General features: G+C 36.1%; 1 protein-coding gene across 1 annotated transcript; it reads left to right on the top strand.

The window, feature by feature from the left end:
* The first annotated feature begins 2,874 nt into the window (after positions 1 to 2,874).
* LOC111511820 (glyoxal reductase) lies at positions 2,875 to 20,787 on the top strand. Its single transcript, XM_023167836.2, has 6 exons — positions 2,875 to 3,080; positions 3,149 to 3,229; positions 5,914 to 6,021; positions 9,661 to 9,941; positions 15,471 to 15,638; positions 20,554 to 20,787. The coding sequence occupies exons 1-6, from the start codon at positions 2,933 to 2,935 to the stop codon at positions 20,728 to 20,730; spliced, it is 963 nt and encodes a 320-aa protein (XP_023023604.2). The 5' UTR covers positions 2,875 to 2,932; the 3' UTR covers positions 20,731 to 20,787.
* Positions 20,788 to 20,819: the final 32 nt, after the last annotated feature.

The following is a 20,819-nucleotide window of genomic DNA, read 5'->3' as shown; positions in this document are numbered from 1 at the left end:
CTGACGCGATAAAACAGATAATTTAAATTGACTATAAGAACAGTTTGTTCAGGCCAGTTTCAACTTACCTACACTGTAGGTCAATGGACTGGCACCTATCAATGATATTAACAAATTTTTACAAGCACTAAGCCAAAAGCAATGGTTGGGACTTTATGAAAAGAAATTAATCAATGAGGCATATAACTACTTCAATGAAATGTTTCTTCATTACTTCGAAATATCATTCCCAGTTAAAAAAAATTATAAAAACAAACAAAATGGATTACTTCTGAAGTAATCGACTCTAGTTCAAAATTGAAGGATCTTTATTTGAGTTGACTAAACTGTATAATTTGGCTAAAAAACAACATGAAAAAATAGTTCAGAGATCATAGAAAGAATATTACGAAAACAGAATATTCAACTCTGATAATAGCTCAAAAATGATTCGGAAAGTAATAACTGAATCATTCACTGCAAATGTTCAATCAACTAAAATAAAAATAGTACATGAAGACACCATTGAGGAAGATCCCAAGATAGTAGCATCCTTATTCAATGCCTCTTTTATTAATGTTCCTTTAAAAGTTATTGAAAACATGCCCACTTCACATGCTTTAAACTCAAATCTAAATTCTCTATCTATTCACTAAAGGTCAATTTTTCTTAATCCTTTTGTTTGTGATGAATTATTATTTCTTCTTCGAAAAAAATTGAAGAATAAGTCTTCTTCAGGGCCTGATGACATCCCAATGTTCATCTGAAACTTGGCAAAGTCGTACCAATCCATAAAAAATCAAATAAACCATTAATGGAAAATTACAGACCCGTCACCGTACCTTCTAGCTTTTCAAAAAATTTTGAGTATGCTTTTATGGAACGACTGATGAAATTTACTGAGAGTAATGCTCTGATATCTGTGAATCAGGATGGATTTTGCCAAATGAAGTCGACTAACAGTGCCACCTTAGCATTTTACAAAAAGGTCAAATATTCATTTTTTGAACGCCGGGGAATGCCCTGTTGGAATCTTTTGTGATTTCAGCAGGGCATTTGACTGCGTTCAGCATGGAAGGTCCACGTCGTGAAGGGTAGCTTGTAATATCCTCGAAAGGACTTTGGATGTTGTTCACAGTTGGTGCCTGAGGTAGCAGATGTCTGTCAACCCCAGCAAAACTGTGATAATTCCCTCCACCAGGAGGAGAAAATTGGACGATCTAACGCAACTCTTCCTCAATTTGGAACGGAGGTGAAATATTTTGGCATTTTCCTTGATAAAAAACTGACCTGAAACGCTCACTTGGAAAAAGTTTTACATAAAGCCAGATTGTCCCTATGGACATGTCGAAGGATTTGTGGTAAAACTTGGGGTTCAGGGTAAAACTTGGGGTTCAGATCCCAAACAAATCCTTTGGATTTATGTGATGTGATAACTTATGGTGTAATTGCCTGGTGGCCGAAAGCTTTACAGAAAACGGCTAAGGCGAAGCTCTCTGGCTAACAGAGACAGGCTTGTCTTGCCAACAGTGATGCCATCAGCACCACACCATCAGCGGCAGTGGAGATCCTTCTAGAACTACCTCCTCTCCACATTTTTCTGTAGAGAGAGGCTAGATGCACTGCATATAGATTTCTGCACATTGCCAATTGTACAAATCAATTCAATGCAGAATGCAACAGACTGTTGCTTGACACTGGAAGTCACAGCATTCTGGAAATGACCTCTGAATTTATGCCTCCAACTGTCAACTACGAACTGCCTTATAAAGTACTGTTCCCGACTAGAGAGGACTGGATCCTCCGGAAGAGGGAAATATTAAGAGCAGATAATTGTTGCTTCACAGATGGATCAAAAACACCTTCCGATTCTGGTGCAGGTGTTTTATCAACCTGCCTAGGAACCTTTGCGACTATATTTCGAACATTTTTGAATTGTGTGCGGAGGGATTGGAAGAATCCAACCTCATACACAAGTCAATAAAAATATTTTCGGACAGATTGCCAAAAACGACTCTCCCCAATAGAAAAACGTCTCTGGTCTGGATTCCTAGCCATACTGGTCTAGAAGGCAATAGAGATGCTGACTCCCTTGCAAAAGAGGGTGCTGCAAACAGCTTCATCAGAACAGAACCTGTCACTTCTGGCAGAATCTTCCAGGATTGGCTCACTCCAATGCGTTAATTCACCCTTCGAAGCTTGATACCAAACAGTTGTTGGACTAAAGTAGGGATGAACTACTGTCATTTGAATCATCATATGCAGAGACACGGACTGTCGGAAGACAGTGTGTGTCGCCTCTGTTTGCAAAATGATGAAACAGCAGAGCACATACTTTGTGTTTGCCCCGCTGGATATATAATCAGGTTTTTAGAGTTCGGCAGAGCCGTACTCTCACCATCCGATCTGAAAGGCCACTCACCATATAAACTAATCGGCTTCGATGAGAAGCTGGGTTTATTTGGTCGAGTGTGAATAGATGTGAGCCACAATCAACCCTTGCGGGTTGCGGTGGAGGGTCGAATAGACCCACTCACATTGGACCTAACCTAACCTAATCTACTTCATCGAATTCCTAGCACCCAATTTGTATGCTGACGGAATTAAACCACTTGTGTTACGTTGGCAACTGTATACTGATTCAAACTTTCGAAACAGGCTAATAAAAAGGGGGAATGAAATAGCTAAAATTGCTGCAAAGGAAATGAATAAATTACAAATCTCTAAAGATGGTGTATTGCCAGCATTGTTTACATATGGCTAATATTCTTCATCAAATTCTTCTTAAATTCGTTAGATCACGATATTTCGTTATAACATCGACACTGAGAGAACTTGTTGACCTTCAAGATATTATCTTAGATGTACCGAAATAAATAAATAATAACTGAACGGTTTGAATTCATTTTCGTAGTGAAACTCCAAGAAGAAGCGTGGCAATTAATCGATTACGATGTTATTTTTATCATTTTCTAGAATTTATTTGTTTCAAGTTTTCTTGATAGCAGCGTCGTTCATTGCATCTGGTGCAGAGGAAACTGTTTTAGCAAAAGACTTGAAGTTTGAGTTGAATAGTGGAGACCGCATGCCTTTGGTTGGACGTAAGATTTTTCAGATTGCAAATTTTTAAAAATCGAGACCGGATTAACTATATAATGATGTTTTTCAGTTGGAACTTGGAAAATAAGTGGAACTGAAGTGGTGAGGAATTCTCTGGATTTAGCTCTCGCTGCTGGTTTCAGGCTTATAGGTATGTTTTGTTGAAAAATCCATAATTTTTTATGACCTTTTCATTCTTCTCAATTAGTTGATTTTTTTGCTCCTATCACTTCAATCATCAAAGAAATTTAAATATATAAAGTAAAAAATAAATTGATGGATGTAGCTACGTGGTAGGAAATCTTAATGAAGAAAAGAGAAATGAAACTTTGTATGTTTTTTACCACTTTTATCTATAACTAACGTTACTGCAGTTTCGTCCTATACGGACATTTTCAAACTTATACAATAAACTTCAAATCAAATCAAAATATACTTTATTGTCCGAAGATTTGCATCTTATTGACAAAGTTCAAGAAATACAATGTTGATATAAAAAGAAATACTAAAAAAGTATAAATGTAAATATAAAAAAGTTCCAAAAATGAATAAATGTAAATATAAAAAAAGTTCTAAAAATGTATAGATAAAATACCACCATGTATAAAGTGATGGTACAATAGTAGTAAAAATATTAGTAATATATTATTAAAAGGATTCGTTAAAATACTCTTCCAAACTATAATAGGGTCTATCCACAAGGAGGTTCTTCACCGCCTTTTTGAAATGAACGTTGCTTAAATTTGCAGATCTCATTTCTAGTGGTAAATGATTGAACAATTTACCACCATTGTAGTATATGGAATCCTTGATTGTATAAGTTTGAAAATGTCCGTATAGGAAGTGGTAAAAACATAGTTTGAAACTTATACAATAAGTTTATTGTATAAGTTTGAAAATGTCCGTATAGGACGAAACTGCAGTAACGTTAGTCACAGATAAAAGTGGTAAAAAACATAGTTTCATTTCTCTTTTCTTCAAAGAAAAAAATGTTTGTCATGATTGTTATAGATTGCCAAGAAATATAATAGGCACCATCGTGCTTTTGTGAAACGATGTGAAAGAAATACCTCCAAGTGAACAAAACTAGATTGGAGTGAAATTAAAATATCCACTACATTATTTTATGAAAAACGATGGTTTTCTATATAGCTCAGTATTAACAGGATTTTTTTTCTCTTGAATAAGCTCATACATTTGTTCATTTCAAAACCAACGATTATTTTCATTCAATCAGATACAACAGTGCAAATTTCGAACCTAGAAATGTGTTTCAAAGATAAAACATATTTGGTTGAAATAAAGTAGTCTTATTTGATTATTTATTTCTATGAGAAAGCGGAGTCAATGTTCCTTGATGTTTTTTGAGTTCATAACCTTGAACGATTTAAAAAACAAATAAATAAAGATCAACAGAGAATTTGCTACCAAGGAGAAATTGAAAAATTCACCCCGAAAACTTTGAAACCTCTATTCAATCAGTTACTTACATAGGCGCTTCCTATTTTTAAATATAAATGAAACGATTGGATAGAACTGGCCGATACTTGATGAAAATCTATATTAAAAAATGAATCAATACAGTTTATTGTATGATTTTCACTATAAGGGTTTTACAAAAACCGCGACACGTGTTTCGCTATACAACAGCTTCTTCAAGCATAAGCAGTTTATGTTTGAAAAACCTATTTTATAGCGAAACACGTGTCGCGGTTTTTGTAAAACCCTTATAGTGAAAATCATACAATATTGAAAATCATACTGTATCGATTAGTTTTTTTTTATAAATAAAACGAATTGTGCGCGAGGTATCATCAAAAATTTCAATTCGTTTAAAAGACCAACTGATTCCATTATGTGTGGAATATAACATCGTTTAAATGTAGATTGGTATCGTTCCAAATTCAACAATTTTATTTGTTTAAGACGCAAAATTCGCCAAGTTGTGGTCTTCGAAAAGCCGAGTTTTTATGAGCGACGCGAAATCGACTGCCTCGGATTTTCCTGCAGACTCTCACAGACAGCGGAGATGTTTACGTACTGGTGTTGGCCGATCGTTTACTGAACCAGTGAACTCAAATTCATCCACCACATTGCTTATAGTCCTCTCGATAAGACGAATATGGCGACCGTAAAATGGGCGAAGCGCGCGGTACGTTGCCCGAACCGAACACCAATGTTTATCTGTTTAAAATATGTATGTCTTGTGACAGATCATTTTGAAGCTCCTGACGAATAGTTCACAACCCTAGAATATGAAGTCAATATCTTCACCTACTACAAAATGGCGGAACTTTTAATAATTCAGTTTTGTTCTGTTTGAAATATGTTTTTCTGTAAATCAGCTGTCGCCCCCATACGAACGACAACTCTCAGAAGTTGAGGAACTTGTGCGAACTAAGGACTAACGAGGTATTACCTTTTAACGTCTGATTCCTAATTTGATTCATTATTTGCACGTGTTGTTGAATGCTGTATCCGTCCATAGTGATTTGGCAAAACTATGAATAAATGATAAATGATTTGACAAATGTGTCTTCAATAAAATGAACCTTACCAATTGTCAAAATTCGGAAGTTTCTGTTGGAATAAAAAAAACAGACATTTTTATTGTGGACTGTTATAAATTATGTGTTTACTATTATAGTTTGGATCTTTTTACCAATCGTTTAAAAAAAAAACATCCGTTTACTTTTTTCTTGTCGATCTTGTCCTCTTCTAGGAGATATTTCCTGATAATATGTATTATTATTATTCATTATCATCATCATCATGAAATTTATGCTCATGAGTGAAAAATAATTTTGTGTTACATTTATCTATTTATGATTACAGACAGTGCCTCTGCTTATAAAAATGAAGAAGATATTGGAAAAGCTCTGAAAGAACTGCTGCCCAAATACAACCTGACAAGGCAGGATATCTTCATTACAACAAAATTATGTGAGTTATAATTTAATCACATCATTTTTGATTTCCATTCAATCATTTTTGCTACTGATTATTGATTATTGCCCAATGATTAAATAATTTGAATTGTTCCCCTTTATCGAATTTAGTTTGCAATGAGGATATTGGTTATTAGGATAGATCTTGTATTCATTATTCTCCAGTTTATTGAGTTAGTCCTAGAAAGGTGAATATTTTACGTCATGAATTTATCATGTAGATATTTGTCTGGTGGTAGTAGCCTACAGGATTCGAAACACTATAAAAGCAAGACACATTATCTGATCAGTCAGTCAGTCATTATCTGATCAGTCTTATACAATAGTATCTGAAGATGCTATTGTATAGGAGAACACGTGTCATGGTTTTGTAAATTATCTATAAACCGAAAATCTCACAATGAAGTATTTTTTGAATACGTTATAATGGTGAATTGTAGTTGTTCGGACTTCCATTGTCTAACATGATTCTACTATGAGCACAAGAAAAACACATATATGTTGCAGAACGACGCATTTAGCCAAGCTAGAGATATATGTTTACAATATGTTTTTCCGTTAATCAGCTGTCAATAACATATGGAAATTTGTTATCAAGCGTATAACGGTCAACTCCCGCCAAACTGTCAAATTCCTTTGAACCGGTGAAGTGGAAAGAGGGGATGTGAGAAAGCGCTCGAATGACCTATAAATAGTCCTCTCTCAGACAATAGTCCAGTCGATCAGTTGCGATTGAGACGTTGATGAGTGAACATCGACAGTTACAATAGTGACATTTTTCAGTTTTATCCGCTATCCCCTAAAAGTGTTTTAGGTCGATAAGCGTTAAAAATGGAGGAATTATTGAATAATATTCATTACTTCCGAAGAAATAACTCAAGAGACGCAGTACTTGCACTAGTAGCTGCATGATGATTAGATGATGTTTCCAGCTTAGTGCTGGCAAAGTCATATAAATATTTCGAGAAAGTCATGGAAAGTAACAAGCAGAATCGCAAGCCAAAATATTATCAGCTTTTCGAAGCCTTGCCAAGCTACGAAAACGAAATAGATGATCCGGATTTCGACAACATTCCTTCAGAGGAAGAAGAAATCCTAGAAGAAAGTATACCCCAAAAACGAGCGGCCACGCCTGAGCCCGCTATGGAAAAAACATTAAGCCCGGCACAACAGCCAAAAAAGAAAAAAAGTAAAAATTCCTCATCTGACCGGAATAGTGAAAGCAAAGCCGCTGACGTCACATCCGGTACGTCACAAAACACGGGCGAGCCGGAAGGGCCTAAACAAAAGGATAAGCAGGTAGCCCAGAAGATTAACCCCCAAACAAAAGATGACATTAAACCCGAAAGGATGGAATTAGACGAGGAAAATAAGGTCGAGGATGCCACGGGAACTCGATAAGAACAATTAAAACAAAAGACCACAAAACCTCCATCAATAACAATACGGGCGAAGGAAAAATGGAAAGAATTCAACTCGATCGCCTCCGCGCAGAACATTTCCATCTCGCGGGCGATAAATACAAACGATGGGATCAAAGTTCATCTAAATACTATAGATGAATTTAGAAAACTAACGAAAATCTTAGACCATGAAAAAATCCCGTATCATACTTACTCGGTACAAGCCGATAAGCCGCTAAGAGTCGTTTTCCGGGGAGTTCCAGAATCCTTGGAAACTGAGGACATAAAGACCGAACTACAAGAAAAAGGTTTTCAAGTTATTTCCATTGCTCGGATGAGCAAGTCAAATAGAAAGCCGATTCCATTTGTGTTAGTCTTGGTTCCTAGAAGCCAAGCTAACATTTTTCAAGTGAAAGAACTACAAAATGTCCGCGTAAGTGCAGAAACGCAACGTCCAAGAAATAGAGTAGGACAGTGTTTTAGGTGTCAGAAGTTCGGACACACACAGCGGAACTGTAAAGCAGTTCCTACTTGCGTAAAGTGTGCCGGACGACACTTAACGAATGAGTGTAAAAGACAAAAAAACTCGCCCATGCGGTGCTTCAACTGCAAAGGCGAGCATCCAGCCAGTTCCTCCGGGTGCCCAGAACGCACCGAAAACAAAAAAACGACCACAGATGTGCCAAACGACAGACGGCAGCCCACAAACCCGAGGACAGCCAGGCAAAACATAGTTAGAGACGGAATCTCATACGCGAGAGCCGTATCCGCAACGGAGAATTCCCACAGCTCTCCCGAAGGTCTCCCAACGGCCCTAGGGCAGCTGCAGGAAATTCTAACGAAATTCCCAGTCCTACAGGCCATGCTTGCCGGAAAAAAATTGAAAAAAGAGAAACTGGAAAGAACCTATGTCTGCACGACAGAAAAAAGAAAAGTAGAAGAACGGAGACTTCTACAAACATGGCCACAAGCTGCAAGAAGTCGACAGAGACCCGTCTCTGTCGCCGAAACCAAAAAAATCTAATAGACGTTAACCCAGCTAGACTAAAGAGACAGGGATTTAGTTATTCAGAACTCGACATAAACAAGATAACCACGAAATAGTCCAGTCGGGACGAACCCTCCCCGATACTCTGTTGAATGAGGCCCTCATGTCTCCCGTTAACGGATGAACAATTTTTCATCCAACCCACCACAGCCAGTCTGAGGACTTTTATCACCTCTTAGTCATGAACCCATTTGTCCTTCTGACAAAAATTAGCTACAAGAGTGAGGGAGCTAGGCTCCAACCTGATGGAACTGAGGATGGCTGTCGGAATAGTCCAGTAATATCCTCCGGTGGTGTCGAGGGTAATGATCAAGTCTATCATACCGACGATTTGCGTTCAATTCTTCAACGAAAACTTTTGTTATCAAGGGAAGCTATTGATTATACTGTAGACGACCCCTCCCGATATAGAAGGCCCAGACTCTATTGAAGAATGAGGCCCTCATGTCTCCCGTTGATGGATGAACAATTTTCCATCCAACCCACCCCAGCCAGGTAGGGGTACACCATGAAGGGCGGTACTGATGTCTGAGGACTTTCATCACCTCTTAATCATAAACCCGTTTGCCCTTCTGGCAAAATTCAGCTACAAGGGTAAGGGAGCTAGGCTCCAACGTGATTGAAATGAGGATGACTGTCGAAATAGTCCAGTAATATCCTCCGGTGGTGTCGAGGCTAACGATCAAGTTTATCATACCGACGAAAACTTTTATTACTTAGGAAAGCTATTGATTATACTGTAGACGACCCTCCCTATATAGAAGGTCCCGACGCTCTATTGAATGAGGCCTTCATGTCCCCCATTGATGGACGAACAATTTTTCATTCAAATCACCCCAGCCACGTAGGGGTACACCGTGAAGGGCGGTACTGGTATCTGAGGACTTTCATCACCTCTTAGTCATGAACCCATTTGTCCTTCTGACAAAAATCAGCCGCAAGGGTAAGGGAGCTAGGCTCCAACCTGTTTGAGCTGAAGATGGCTGTCGAATAGTCCAGTCAACAATCGAAAAGTGTGAAGAAACTTGGATGGAAACCTTTTTTAATTTTTTGCTTATTGAATAATGGAAGTCTAAATTAATAAAATTCATCATGAACTATTATCAACCACTTTCAAACAAACGTTATAATTAATTTTCATCAAGTATCTGTCGGTTCTATCATATAATTTTTCGTTTCATAGCTCCCGTTGATCAAGGCGAGAAGGCCTATGAAGCTTTGGAAAAGTCCCTCAAAAACTTAGACTGCGGCTATATTGATCTTTATTTGATACATTGGCCTGGTGTCCGTGGAGTGAATTTGTCGGATGCTGAGGTTAGCAAACGTCGAGATCTTAGCTGGCAGCACCTGGTTAGAGGAAAGAAAAATGGCCTCACCAGAAACATTGGGGTCTCAAACTATAAAATTCGCCATTTAACTGAATTGTTGAACAATGATCATGGAGTTCGACCTGCAGTGAACCAGGTAAAGCGTTTTCATTCACGACCAGCCGGTAATTTCATGAAAATCCATATTTTGAGTCAGTCTATCAAGTTTTTCAACTACTAATTTCATGGTTACACGATTTTAATTTCTCGTTGTTGAAGTTATGGGTGCTTCAATTGAAATACATAATACTGGAGAAATTTGTATGAGAAAAATTGTTCAACGTATTTTCTGTCACTTTTGTGCTGAAAATGATCCTAATTAGTGCAAATGCATGAGACTTATTATAGTTATCAAGATTTCTGAACTCAATTGAATAATCAACTTATATTAAACGAACATCATTTATGAATAATGAATATTAACATTTTCACAGAGTTGAATACAAGAATCAAATTTTAAGAGAATCATTCATTATCATCTCAAATTATAATAACTGTCTAAAATAATTCTAAGAAATTGAAAAGAGAGTGTTTCTAGGAGGCATAATTTTTTTTGGGAGAAACCATCTTAAATATGAAAGTAAAAAGCCCGTAAAAAGTTTTTTTAAATTCGGAAAAATAATATTGTCATTAAATTTTTGAGATATCAAGGTTTGCTATACTTTTTCAGATATACATTCTATGTTCAGCCACTAAGGGAGAGTAAATTTTGAAAGTCATTTTTCCGTACTGTTTTTTGGGTGATAACCTTTGACAACCTAAAAACTGAACAGGAATAAATCAATAGAGAATCTGCTGGAGATCAACAGGCGACCTCCTATTATATATCACCTACATTTGGAATAACGCAATGGAGAAACATGGGGAGTCAAGAGCTGTTGCGCTTGATACTTCTAAGGCCTTTGATCGTGAGTGGCATGAGAATTTGCTGGCCAAACTTCGATGTTATGGCTTGTCGAATCATTTTTGTGTAAGGCTCCTCAGCCTCTTGAAATAACGTTCCCTTCAAGTGGCCGTCGATAGATATTTCTCGAATACTTTCACCATCAAGGCTGGTGTTCCCCAGGGATCCATATTGCCTCCAACTCTCTTTTTATTGTATATCAACGACTTATTGGAACAAACAAAGAATTCAATATATTGCTTTGCTGACGACAGCACACTTGTTTCGTCATTCCATTTGTATTCCCGGACATCGGCTACGGAGGCACATCTTTACCGGCAGCAGGAGGTTGCATATCTTAATGAGGATCTAGAAGTAATTTCGAATTGGGGTGAAAGTAACCACCAATCCAATGCCACAAAAATTCAGGCATCATTTTTCTCCAAGAAGATAAATGTCTCCGAACCGAATATAATAATGTCAGGTTAGACAATTCCGCTTTCTGCTTCGATAAGTTTGTTGGGAGTTAAAATGGACACCAATATGTCTCGACACATTCATGTTGCTGAAATTGCAAAGGCTGTTTCTCAAAAGTTTATAACACTGTTCCAAACCAGAAAACTGTACAAACCTCAGCATATTTTTATGCTTTATAAAGTTCAGATCAGATCTTCTTTGGAGTATTGTTCTCATGTATGGAGTTCTGCCTCCATCCAGAAAAGAGCCATCCGCCTGATTGGAGACACGATCATGTTCAACCTTGATAGCCTAGAACATCGAAGAAAGGTTGGAGATTTGTCTCTCTTCTTCAGAGAGTTTCATGGGAGGTGTTCAAGTGACTTGGCACATTTGATTCCAGGAATACGTGTCAAATTGTGGCTGTTCATCGTTTTGAGGTTCAACTCAGTACATCTCGAACTTCACTGTTCAAGAACTCTCTCATCTGGGGAACTGCGTTTATGTGGAATGAACTTCCTGAGAAAAAAAATAAAGGACAAATTGAAAAGTTCACCCCGAAAAGTTACTACGTAATATAAACCACTGAAAACTCCAATTGATTGGCAACTTATCGTATTCATCAATTTTGCTAAAAAATTGAAAAAATTATTTGCAAAACATTAAATATTTATACTCGGCTTACTTTAGATGGGCGATGTTTCGGAAAATTATCCTTTCCCGGATTCACTCCCCAAAATTCACTCAAAAACCACACTGGAATAGTAAACAGCTATATTTCCTTGACATACGAGTGTAAGTAATAGAAAAGAGGAGCACATTCCAAAATCTTCTGGTGATCAGGCAAACTGAAGTGAAACAAAAATTGTCACCCAGAAACCTCAAGAAGAAAAACTCAAGGAATTCGCGTATATTCTTTCAGAAGGTAACAAGTGAAATTCTGGTATAATTTCTGTGGAAATGGATCGTACTAAGGCGAGACGTTGTAAACGGAAATATGAACCTGAACTGAATTCTTTGAAAACATCCTGTATATATACAGAGTGTAACTGAATAAGTTTAAAACATTTGAGGAGGTGATTCCTCATCGACAAAAAGATAGGATCTTTCATATAAAGAAACTTCATTGGAGCATCCCATGTTAAGATACAGCCCCTCAAAGACGGTACATAAAATTTGTATAACAATTTTTTTCACTAGCACTGAGAAAGTTACAATATTGAAATTAACCTGACGTTTTGTACTACTAAAAAGACACTTAGCCAGTAATTTATTTGGTTTACCCCATGGTTTTAAGGGGTGGAAAAGGCAACCCCTAAAATTTATTACCAATGTAACTTTTTGTCTTATTATTTGTTTAGCATTTAAAAATTTATTTCCGATAGCCGGTTTCATTCTAAACAAAAATAGTCTCTTGGGTTTTTTGCCCAAAATAAACCAGTTCGCAGCAAAAAATTATTTTACGAACAACTACAGAGATACATCGTCATAAATTCGAACTGGATTCATTGTTATTTTATAGTTAGTAACTGCATTAAACGATTAAAGGGTGATAAACAAAACTAATTTATTAATAACAAAACACACATGTAGAAATCATAGTAAATGTTCAATATGTCTACCTTCAAACATTACGCATGCGTCTAGACGTCGGCTCATTGAGCCACGTATTCGCTCAAATAATTCCTGGAGTCTCTCTGATTACCCTGCACGCATCGATGATGCGATTTCTTAACTCCTCTACTCCTCTATATCGCGAACAGGAGTACTATAAACCAAATGCTGTAAATGGCCCTAAATAGAGAAATCGAGAGGATTGAGATTTGGGGATCGAGCGGCCAGTTCTGTGGTCCTCCTCGACCTATCCACTGATTTGTTTATGTTTAGTTAAATGCTGACGTGCTATTTGACTAAAATGGGCGGGAGCCCCATCATGCATAAAAAACATTTCCCTTCTGACGCCCAAAGGAACTTCCTCCGGCATTACTGGATGCACTTCTTTTAAAAATTGAACGTATGCCTCACCATTCAATCGAGGAGGTAGAAATCATCCCCAATAACTCCCAGCCACACGTTGAGAGATGGTCATTTCCGACAATAGCGTGAGGGTTTTCATCAGCTCATATGTGGTAATTATGAAAATTAATAATCTTGTCCCAAGAAAAACTACATTCGTCTGTGAATTCTGTCGTCTTCAGAAAGTCACAATTTCTTCTAATTCCAGCATCCAGCATCCAATTGCAAAATTCAAGACGGTTCGGAAAGTCTCGCGGTAACAGTGCCTGTACTCGTTGCAGATGGTAAGGTTATAAGAGTTGTTCCTTCAAAATTCGAAATACCGTCATATGATCAACATTCAGCTGGAAAGCAATCTTTCTAGTACTGGTAGTAGGTTGTACTTCAATCAAATTGAGTACTGCTTCCTCAAGCTATGGTGTTCGTACTTCTAGATGACGACAACAATCCTGCGTTCTTTTGTCGAATGAACCATATTCTCGTAATCGTTGATGAAGTCGTGCAAATATTCTATGCGAAGGATGCTTGCCGTTGAGGATACATTTCAGCATATCTTCTAGAAGCTTCTAACCTATTCCCCTGCGATAGACCGTAAACGTAATGCATATTAGCCATTTCCTCATTTGTGTGTGCTATTTTAATAACAAGTGAATTAATAACAAATCAAGAACAGAACAACGACACACAATTAGTATTTATTCAATTTCGAAAATTCACAAACTGACAGCGTCATACCAATTTAATTGTCACTATCGCTAATAGCGATCTACTAGATAGATTAGTTTCGTATTTTCGCATTTATGACAATGTATCTCTGTAGTTGTTTCTAAAATATTTTTTTGCTGCGATGTGGTTTATTTTGGGCAAAAAACCCAAGAGATATTTTTTGTCTAGAATAAAACAGGCTATCGGAAATAAATTTTTGAATGGTAAACAAATGAGAACACGAAAATTGCGTTTTCCACCCTTTACAACCATGGGGTGAACCAAATAAATTTCTGGCTAAGTGTCTCTTTGGTAGTACAAAACGTCAAGTTAATATCAATATTGTACCTTCTTTGGTGCTTGTGAGAAAAATTGTTATAAAAATTTCATGTACCCCCTATAAGGGGCTGTATCTTAACAAGGGATGCTCCAATGAAATTTCTTTATATGAAAGATCCTATCTTTTTTTCGATGAAGAATCACCTCCTCAAATGTTTTACACTTATTCAGTTACACCCTGTATATTCATATAGACTATTACATATAATATCTGGACATTTTATTCTTTTCACGTATGTCAAAGGGAATATAACTGTTTACAATTGAGACTTGAGGTTTTCAAGTGAATTTCTGATGTTAGAAACGAAAAGGGGTTATTCTTCCAATCGATTGTTCAATTTGTTGACAAAATTTCTGAATACAATAAGTTACCGACCAAGTGAACTCTTCAGTGAACTCAAGTTACGCAGTATTTTTTCAGGGTGAACATTTTGAATTGTCCCTTATTACACTTTAGAGAAACGGAAAATCAAACATCTCATCAATCTCAAATGATGGTTCAATTGAAAAAATGACATTTACACTATTTCTACTGAGTTAGCTTGTATATATAATCAAATCTCAAAAGTCAGTATGATATGATTTTGATCAATTGAAAATTCAGTTATATTTATTCATATGCAAAATGTTTCTTGATCACAGACTAATATTATTGGTTCCATATCTTCTTTATTTAGGGACATACTGAAATAAAACCACACAATTTTGCCATGAGAAAATTTAATTTTTTTTGAAACTTGAGACGTTAGGGTATATTCATGTAAATCTGAATTCTATATATGAAAAAAATAATAGAAGAGTCATGAAAACATTTCATCTCTCAGATGTATCACTATGACCAGTAGGTAGTGGACTCTGATTTCGAATTGTCCGGAAATTATTCGACGAAAAATGAGGAAGCTAACATAAATTTTTACTAATCGGAAGTGTTACTGGTATGAAAATAGGGGGTGATCTATCAGATTACATGAGAAACAAATTCTTATAATCATTCCACCTCAATTTTTTCGAAAAGTACATGGATTATCTTATCAACGATATTGAAACAAATATGATTTCTCATAGTAAGCGTTCAAGAAAATAAAACAGGTCGGACTCATCGATTTTATTCTTTTTTGGTTGATTTCTCTCTTGAACAATAATCGACGAGTATGAGCGTTATTTCTCAAATATCAAATATCCGTTTTATTTTCATTTATTGAAATCATCATTAATTGCTACTTTCAGGTGGAATGGCATCCTTATTATCACTCAGATGATCTACTCAATTTCTGCAAAAAAGAAGGTATTCTGCTACAAGCTTATTCGTCTCTAGGAGGAACTGACAGAAAAGATTTATTGGAAGATCCAGAGGTCAAGAAAATTTCGGAAAAATTAGGAAAAACTCCTGCCCAGGTGAGTATATTTATTAAGGCGGATTTTCACCGAACGGACTTGCTTGCGACTAGTTCCGTTCCCAATCTTAATAAAATATAGTTACTATTTGAGCTCATTCTATAAAACTCTCTACATTTCTGTTCATGTTGAGAGAGCTCACGGGAAACCACTGCCGTTGAATGTTGAACATTATATGGGTGTATCCAATATTTTTTTTTTTGAGAAGGAAATATTGAGAGCAGACAGTTGTTGGTTCACAGATGGATAAAAAACGCCTTCTGGTTCGGTTGTAGGTGTTTTCACTCGCAGACCCAGTACAGAGATATCAACCTGCCTATGCGACTGTATTTCAAGCGGAAATTTACGCTATTGAATTATGTGCGGAGAGATTGGAAGAATCCAACCTCATACACAAGTCATTGAAAATCTTCTCGGACAGTCTAGCGGCGTTGGAAGCTCTTGGCTCCTACCGAGCAACATCTAAATTGGTAGCAAATTGCCAAAAACGACTCTCCTCGTCTCTGGTCTGGATTCCTGGCCATACTGGCCTGGAAGGCAATGGAGCTGCTCTTGCAAAAAAGGGGGCAACCTAACCCAGTATTTTCCAGATTCCCGTTTCCTTTTTGCAAGTACCAGTAAGCAAAAACAATGTCCTTCTCTGTGGAGCTCATGACGACTGATGAAACAACAGCTCCGTTGCTTATCCTACAGGCTATTGTATCGCTCCAGTGTGCACTGGAATTTTGCGAAAATAAAAGTTGCATCGGGCGATAAAAGATTGCTCATCCTGCATCGTTTATCGTATCGCTCATGTGGGAACGACACATTAGCCTTGTTTGTGGGGTTTTCTCAAGTCGCAAGTGTATGCGAATGAGCCACAAACCACAGCGGTCTTCAAAGCCAAGTAACCCATGCCATCGGTCAAATTCAGCCTGATTTATGAGTCAGAGTCATTGTACGTTTCGGATGCGCTTCACTCAGAGAAACCGTGGCGGTATTCGAACGATGTTATATTTCACACATAATGGCGTCAATACGTCTTCCAAATGAAACATTTTGATGATATCTCACAATTTTTTCATTTAAAGCGCTCAATGAAAGATCTAGACTTCAAACATTCGTTATGGAATTGAATCAAATGTTATTCACAGGAACACAATATGAGATACAATTTCACTTATATGGAAAACTGTCATCCACAATGGCGGACATCGATGTTTCGGAATAAGACACTTGTCTTACTGCCTCTTCAGATTTGTACTGAAAATGTATTTTACACATATGTTGTCAATTTCTCATTCATCACACTTAAATACTTTATTCATCATTGTCTCTCTGAAGCGTTTATATAGTTTGACGGGCATGCATAACAATAAAGATAATAATTATTATTATATATAATAGACCTGCGAAGTGTTGATCACTTTACTGATGTTTCAAAGTATTTAACGAACTGGTTCACCCATTCGCTCGTACATCCTATCGATATGCAGAAGCTATCTTGTTACGGGGGTCAAATTTTACTTTTCAATTATTTACAATGGCGATGCATAGACAATAAAATGACCCCGGTAAGAATTTAGTTCTAACATTTAACATTGTTGCCGTTAGCTCTCAGTTCAATTTGTATATGAGTTACCTTCAACTGAAAATTGTTATACTGTAACTGATAGTGTTTCCTTATTGATTCGGCCGTTACTTGATGAAGATCCATAGTGATTTCATAAACTACACCTCACGATTTGATCTCCACAAACTTTATTTGAAAAATATATCACGACATGTTTCGCTAACACAGTAGCTTGTGAATAATGTACTTCGTTATCCACTACGGAAAAGCTACTGTTTTAACGAAACATGTGATAGTTTTTTGAAAAATCAGCGTGTCTCGAATGATACGAGCAAGCAAATTTCATCCTTAACACATTCAATTGATGCAAGAGTTAAGAGAAAGAGATTTTGAAAAACGTGTTCAATTTTGCGATGGGGCTTAGAAAAGATCAATCAGAAAAATGATTTTTTCGATTTCGTGTTGATTTCTGAAGCGAGTTTTTATAAAAACATGCATTATTATGCAACGGAAAACCCCCATTTTCTTCTTTGTCTGAACCATCGACAGCGTTGGTCACTGAGTGTTTAGGGTGGAATTCTTGGAAAAAGAGTTATCGGTCTGTATTTTTTTGGTGGGCATATCACTGGAAGAAAATAAGTGAGATTTTTCGGCATGAGTTTTCGAATTTATTGGATGGGGTTCCATGTGGAACAAGACTTAGAATGTGGCTACAAGAAGTCGGTGCACCACCACATTACAAAACTGAGATACGGGAATACCTCAACGATCATTTCAATAAAAAATGAATAGGTAGGGGTGGGCCTATGGTGTGGCCACCCAGATCACCTGACCTGAACAAAATGGATTTTTCTTGGGGGCATATCAAATAGATTGTTTACTAAAGTCCTCTGACATCTGTAGGAGACATGAAACGAAGAATCACTAGAGGTTTCAGGGGAATCCCAGAGAATATGCTGGAACGTGTAGAGAATTCGTTTAAAGACTGACATTATGTGTTGCAAAAAATGGTCGCCATTTTGAACATCTTTTGGACTCCTCTATTCAATAAAAAATATAGGCGTTATTATTCATATTGAAAAAAATTGAGTAAGTGAACGTAAATAAATGCATTTTTCGTAATTACAAAAATTAATAAAACAGGGTATAATTTGTAAAATATCTACTTTCCGTATGGTATACCTCTGATAGAAAAATTTTGTGAAATGTTGAAACATTTCAAACAAATGGAAAAATATAGGGTGTTTCATTTGAAAAAGTTGAATTATATCTGTTTGAAAGTGAATGAAACTAGACCGACTTTATCGAGCTCCCTATAAATTTTTTCCGAAAGTTGAGATTCCTGAAATTATCATAGTGATGTTGACTAACGATCTCTAAAAAATCCACTCAACTGCTGTAAACATGCAGGTGGTAAATTAAAAAAATATTGTCTGCAAAATAGGTTTTTCTGGAATAACTTGGCAATGCCGCAATGGAAATTCAAAAACGAAAATTCCTTAGAGAGCTAAAAAAATATGGAATCAAATTACGAATTTGTCAGAGTGTTCCATTAAAAAAACATAACTTAATAAAGCCGAGCGTGGCTAAATATAGCCACGCTCGGCTTAATCACCCAGTGTGCGAGAAAATTATTTTAAAATAATTGTTTTTCCTGATAGCAATGGACCGAAGGATTCTTGTTGATTTACCCTGTATGTATGCAATAAATTTTGAGTATACAATCCACTTCTCAGTTTTGATTTATCAGCTAACTGGCAAATGAGTGGAACTCTAAGCAAAGGGGCTTTTTAGCGTATTTACTCTGCTCATCTTGATTTTGAGTAGAATCACGAAAAGTTTCTTGAAATTTTTTCAACCGTTTATGTTCTTTAAAAAAAAGGTCACATTCCTTTTTGTACTTTTTTTTTCTGTTAGAATTCCTCGTTTGTCATCATTCACTTAAATTCCTACTTTGACACACTGAATGCCCAAATTGTATTCATTCGTTTATCATTTCCACTGGATTGCGAAAGTAAATCAAAATTCGAAAATAATTGAATACATTCATGATATTACATAACAAAACATTATCAGACAAATTGATAAAAGTAGAGTATTTTCAAAATAACGAAAGTTCATTTTTGTTTCATCATAGATATAAAGTGGTAAGGATATCTCAACTCAAAGGAAGATAAGTTGAACACACATTTAAAATATGGGATATATTTCTGTGAAATAATATTGAAACATATTTTTTTGTAACACCTGTCGCCTCTATATGAACGACAACCCTCAGTAGTTTATGCCATCCGACCCATCACGTCCAAAGTACCCGTTTGGGTTGACATGATATTGAAATTCAGAAATATCTAGTTTAGCAAAAAAATATTTACACTGACGGCAGAAGATGTCATTTTCACAACCAGGCAAATGATATGATAGAAAAAACAATTCACCTTACTTTTTCTCATGTAAACATATCTGTATTGAATCGAGAAAATATATAATAAAAGTTACGTACAATTATATAGAAGTAGAATAATATCAATCAGTGCCATTCGGCACTGATTGATTTTGTGGATAATCCAAAAAACACTTCTACACAAACACCTTTGTGATTTTCATGAATAATCTACAACAGAAGTATTTGTTAGTAGTCACAATACATGTTTTCTCTTTGAGCTCCTAATTCCAGCTTCACTTTTTGTGAATTCTAAATCAGTAATAGAAATTGTATCTTGTTCAACTGATTTCTTTCTTTGGTATAACCACAGTCTGTTCCAATACGCTGTAATGTAATCCTGAGGTCACCTAGAAAAATTATTGATATCTTGTGAATAACGAATAACACGTGAATATAATTTCCATTATTATTCACGTGTTTGTGGGTGATCTATCTAGGTTATTCTCTCGAGATGGCGAATCTATCTAGGTTCACTTATTCGTAATTTCACAAGGTGAAGAACATTTTCAAGAAACTTATTCTTTGTAGTAATTCTAGTTCAAATTTCAGGTGGTGAAAAATAGTTACTTATTTTTGGTACTTCATTCAAATAAATCAAAAGAGTATTCATTAAACTTTCATTATTTTCACTAATATTTGATTTTTTTGAAATGAATATTTCAATATATAAATTGGTACTGAAGGCATTGTGGAATTATTTCGACAATGTGCTGAAATATCGGTAGTTGATTTAATTTTTGAACTTCAGAATCAATACTGACTTGTTCATATGTTCATATGTTTTGAGTTTGATATGCATACATATATGTAGACATTGCAGATTTTTAAAATATTATAAACCTCAGTCACAATATTTGATAATTTTTTTCTGTGACAAAATACACATCATCGTAAACTCATCATCAATTGTATTTCAGGTTCTACTCCGCTGGCCACTTCAACAAAATATTGCTATAATTCCCAAAGCTCGTTCAAAAGAACATATGGAACAAAATATAGACCTCAACTTCAATATTTCAGAAGCCGATATGGGTATTTTGAACAACCTCAACAAAACACGTCAATTTGCCTGGAATCCAGAAACAGTAGCCTGAATTTTATCCACATATTAGAGCCCTAGTAAATAATTTCAATAAAAAATATGGGTTTTTGGTGACTCTTTTCTTACATATGGCATAAAGGA

The sequence above is a fragment of the Leptinotarsa decemlineata genome, unplaced genomic scaffold, assembly GCF_025532065.1.
Source record: "Leptinotarsa decemlineata unplaced genomic scaffold, Ldec_3_MD MMD2_tig00004307_RagTag_RagTag, whole genome shotgun sequence".
Classification (NCBI taxonomy): domain Eukaryota; kingdom Metazoa; phylum Arthropoda; class Insecta; order Coleoptera; family Chrysomelidae; genus Leptinotarsa; species Leptinotarsa decemlineata.
Note: the sequence above shows the minus strand (reverse complement) of the source record. Positions and strands in the feature narration are given on the sequence as shown.

Coding starts and splice junctions, on each gene's coding strand:
- LOC111511820 (XM_023167836.2), top strand. CDS start 2,933: ATGTTATTTTTATCATTTTCTAGAATTTATTTGTTTCAAGTTTTCTTG. Junction 3,230..5,913: donor TGCTGGTTTCAGGCTTATAG/GTATGTTTTGTT, acceptor TTATGATTACAG/ACAGTGCCTCTGCTTATAAA. Junction 6,022..9,660: donor CTTCATTACAACAAAATTAT/GTGAGTTATAAT, acceptor TTCGTTTCATAG/CTCCCGTTGATCAAGGCGAG.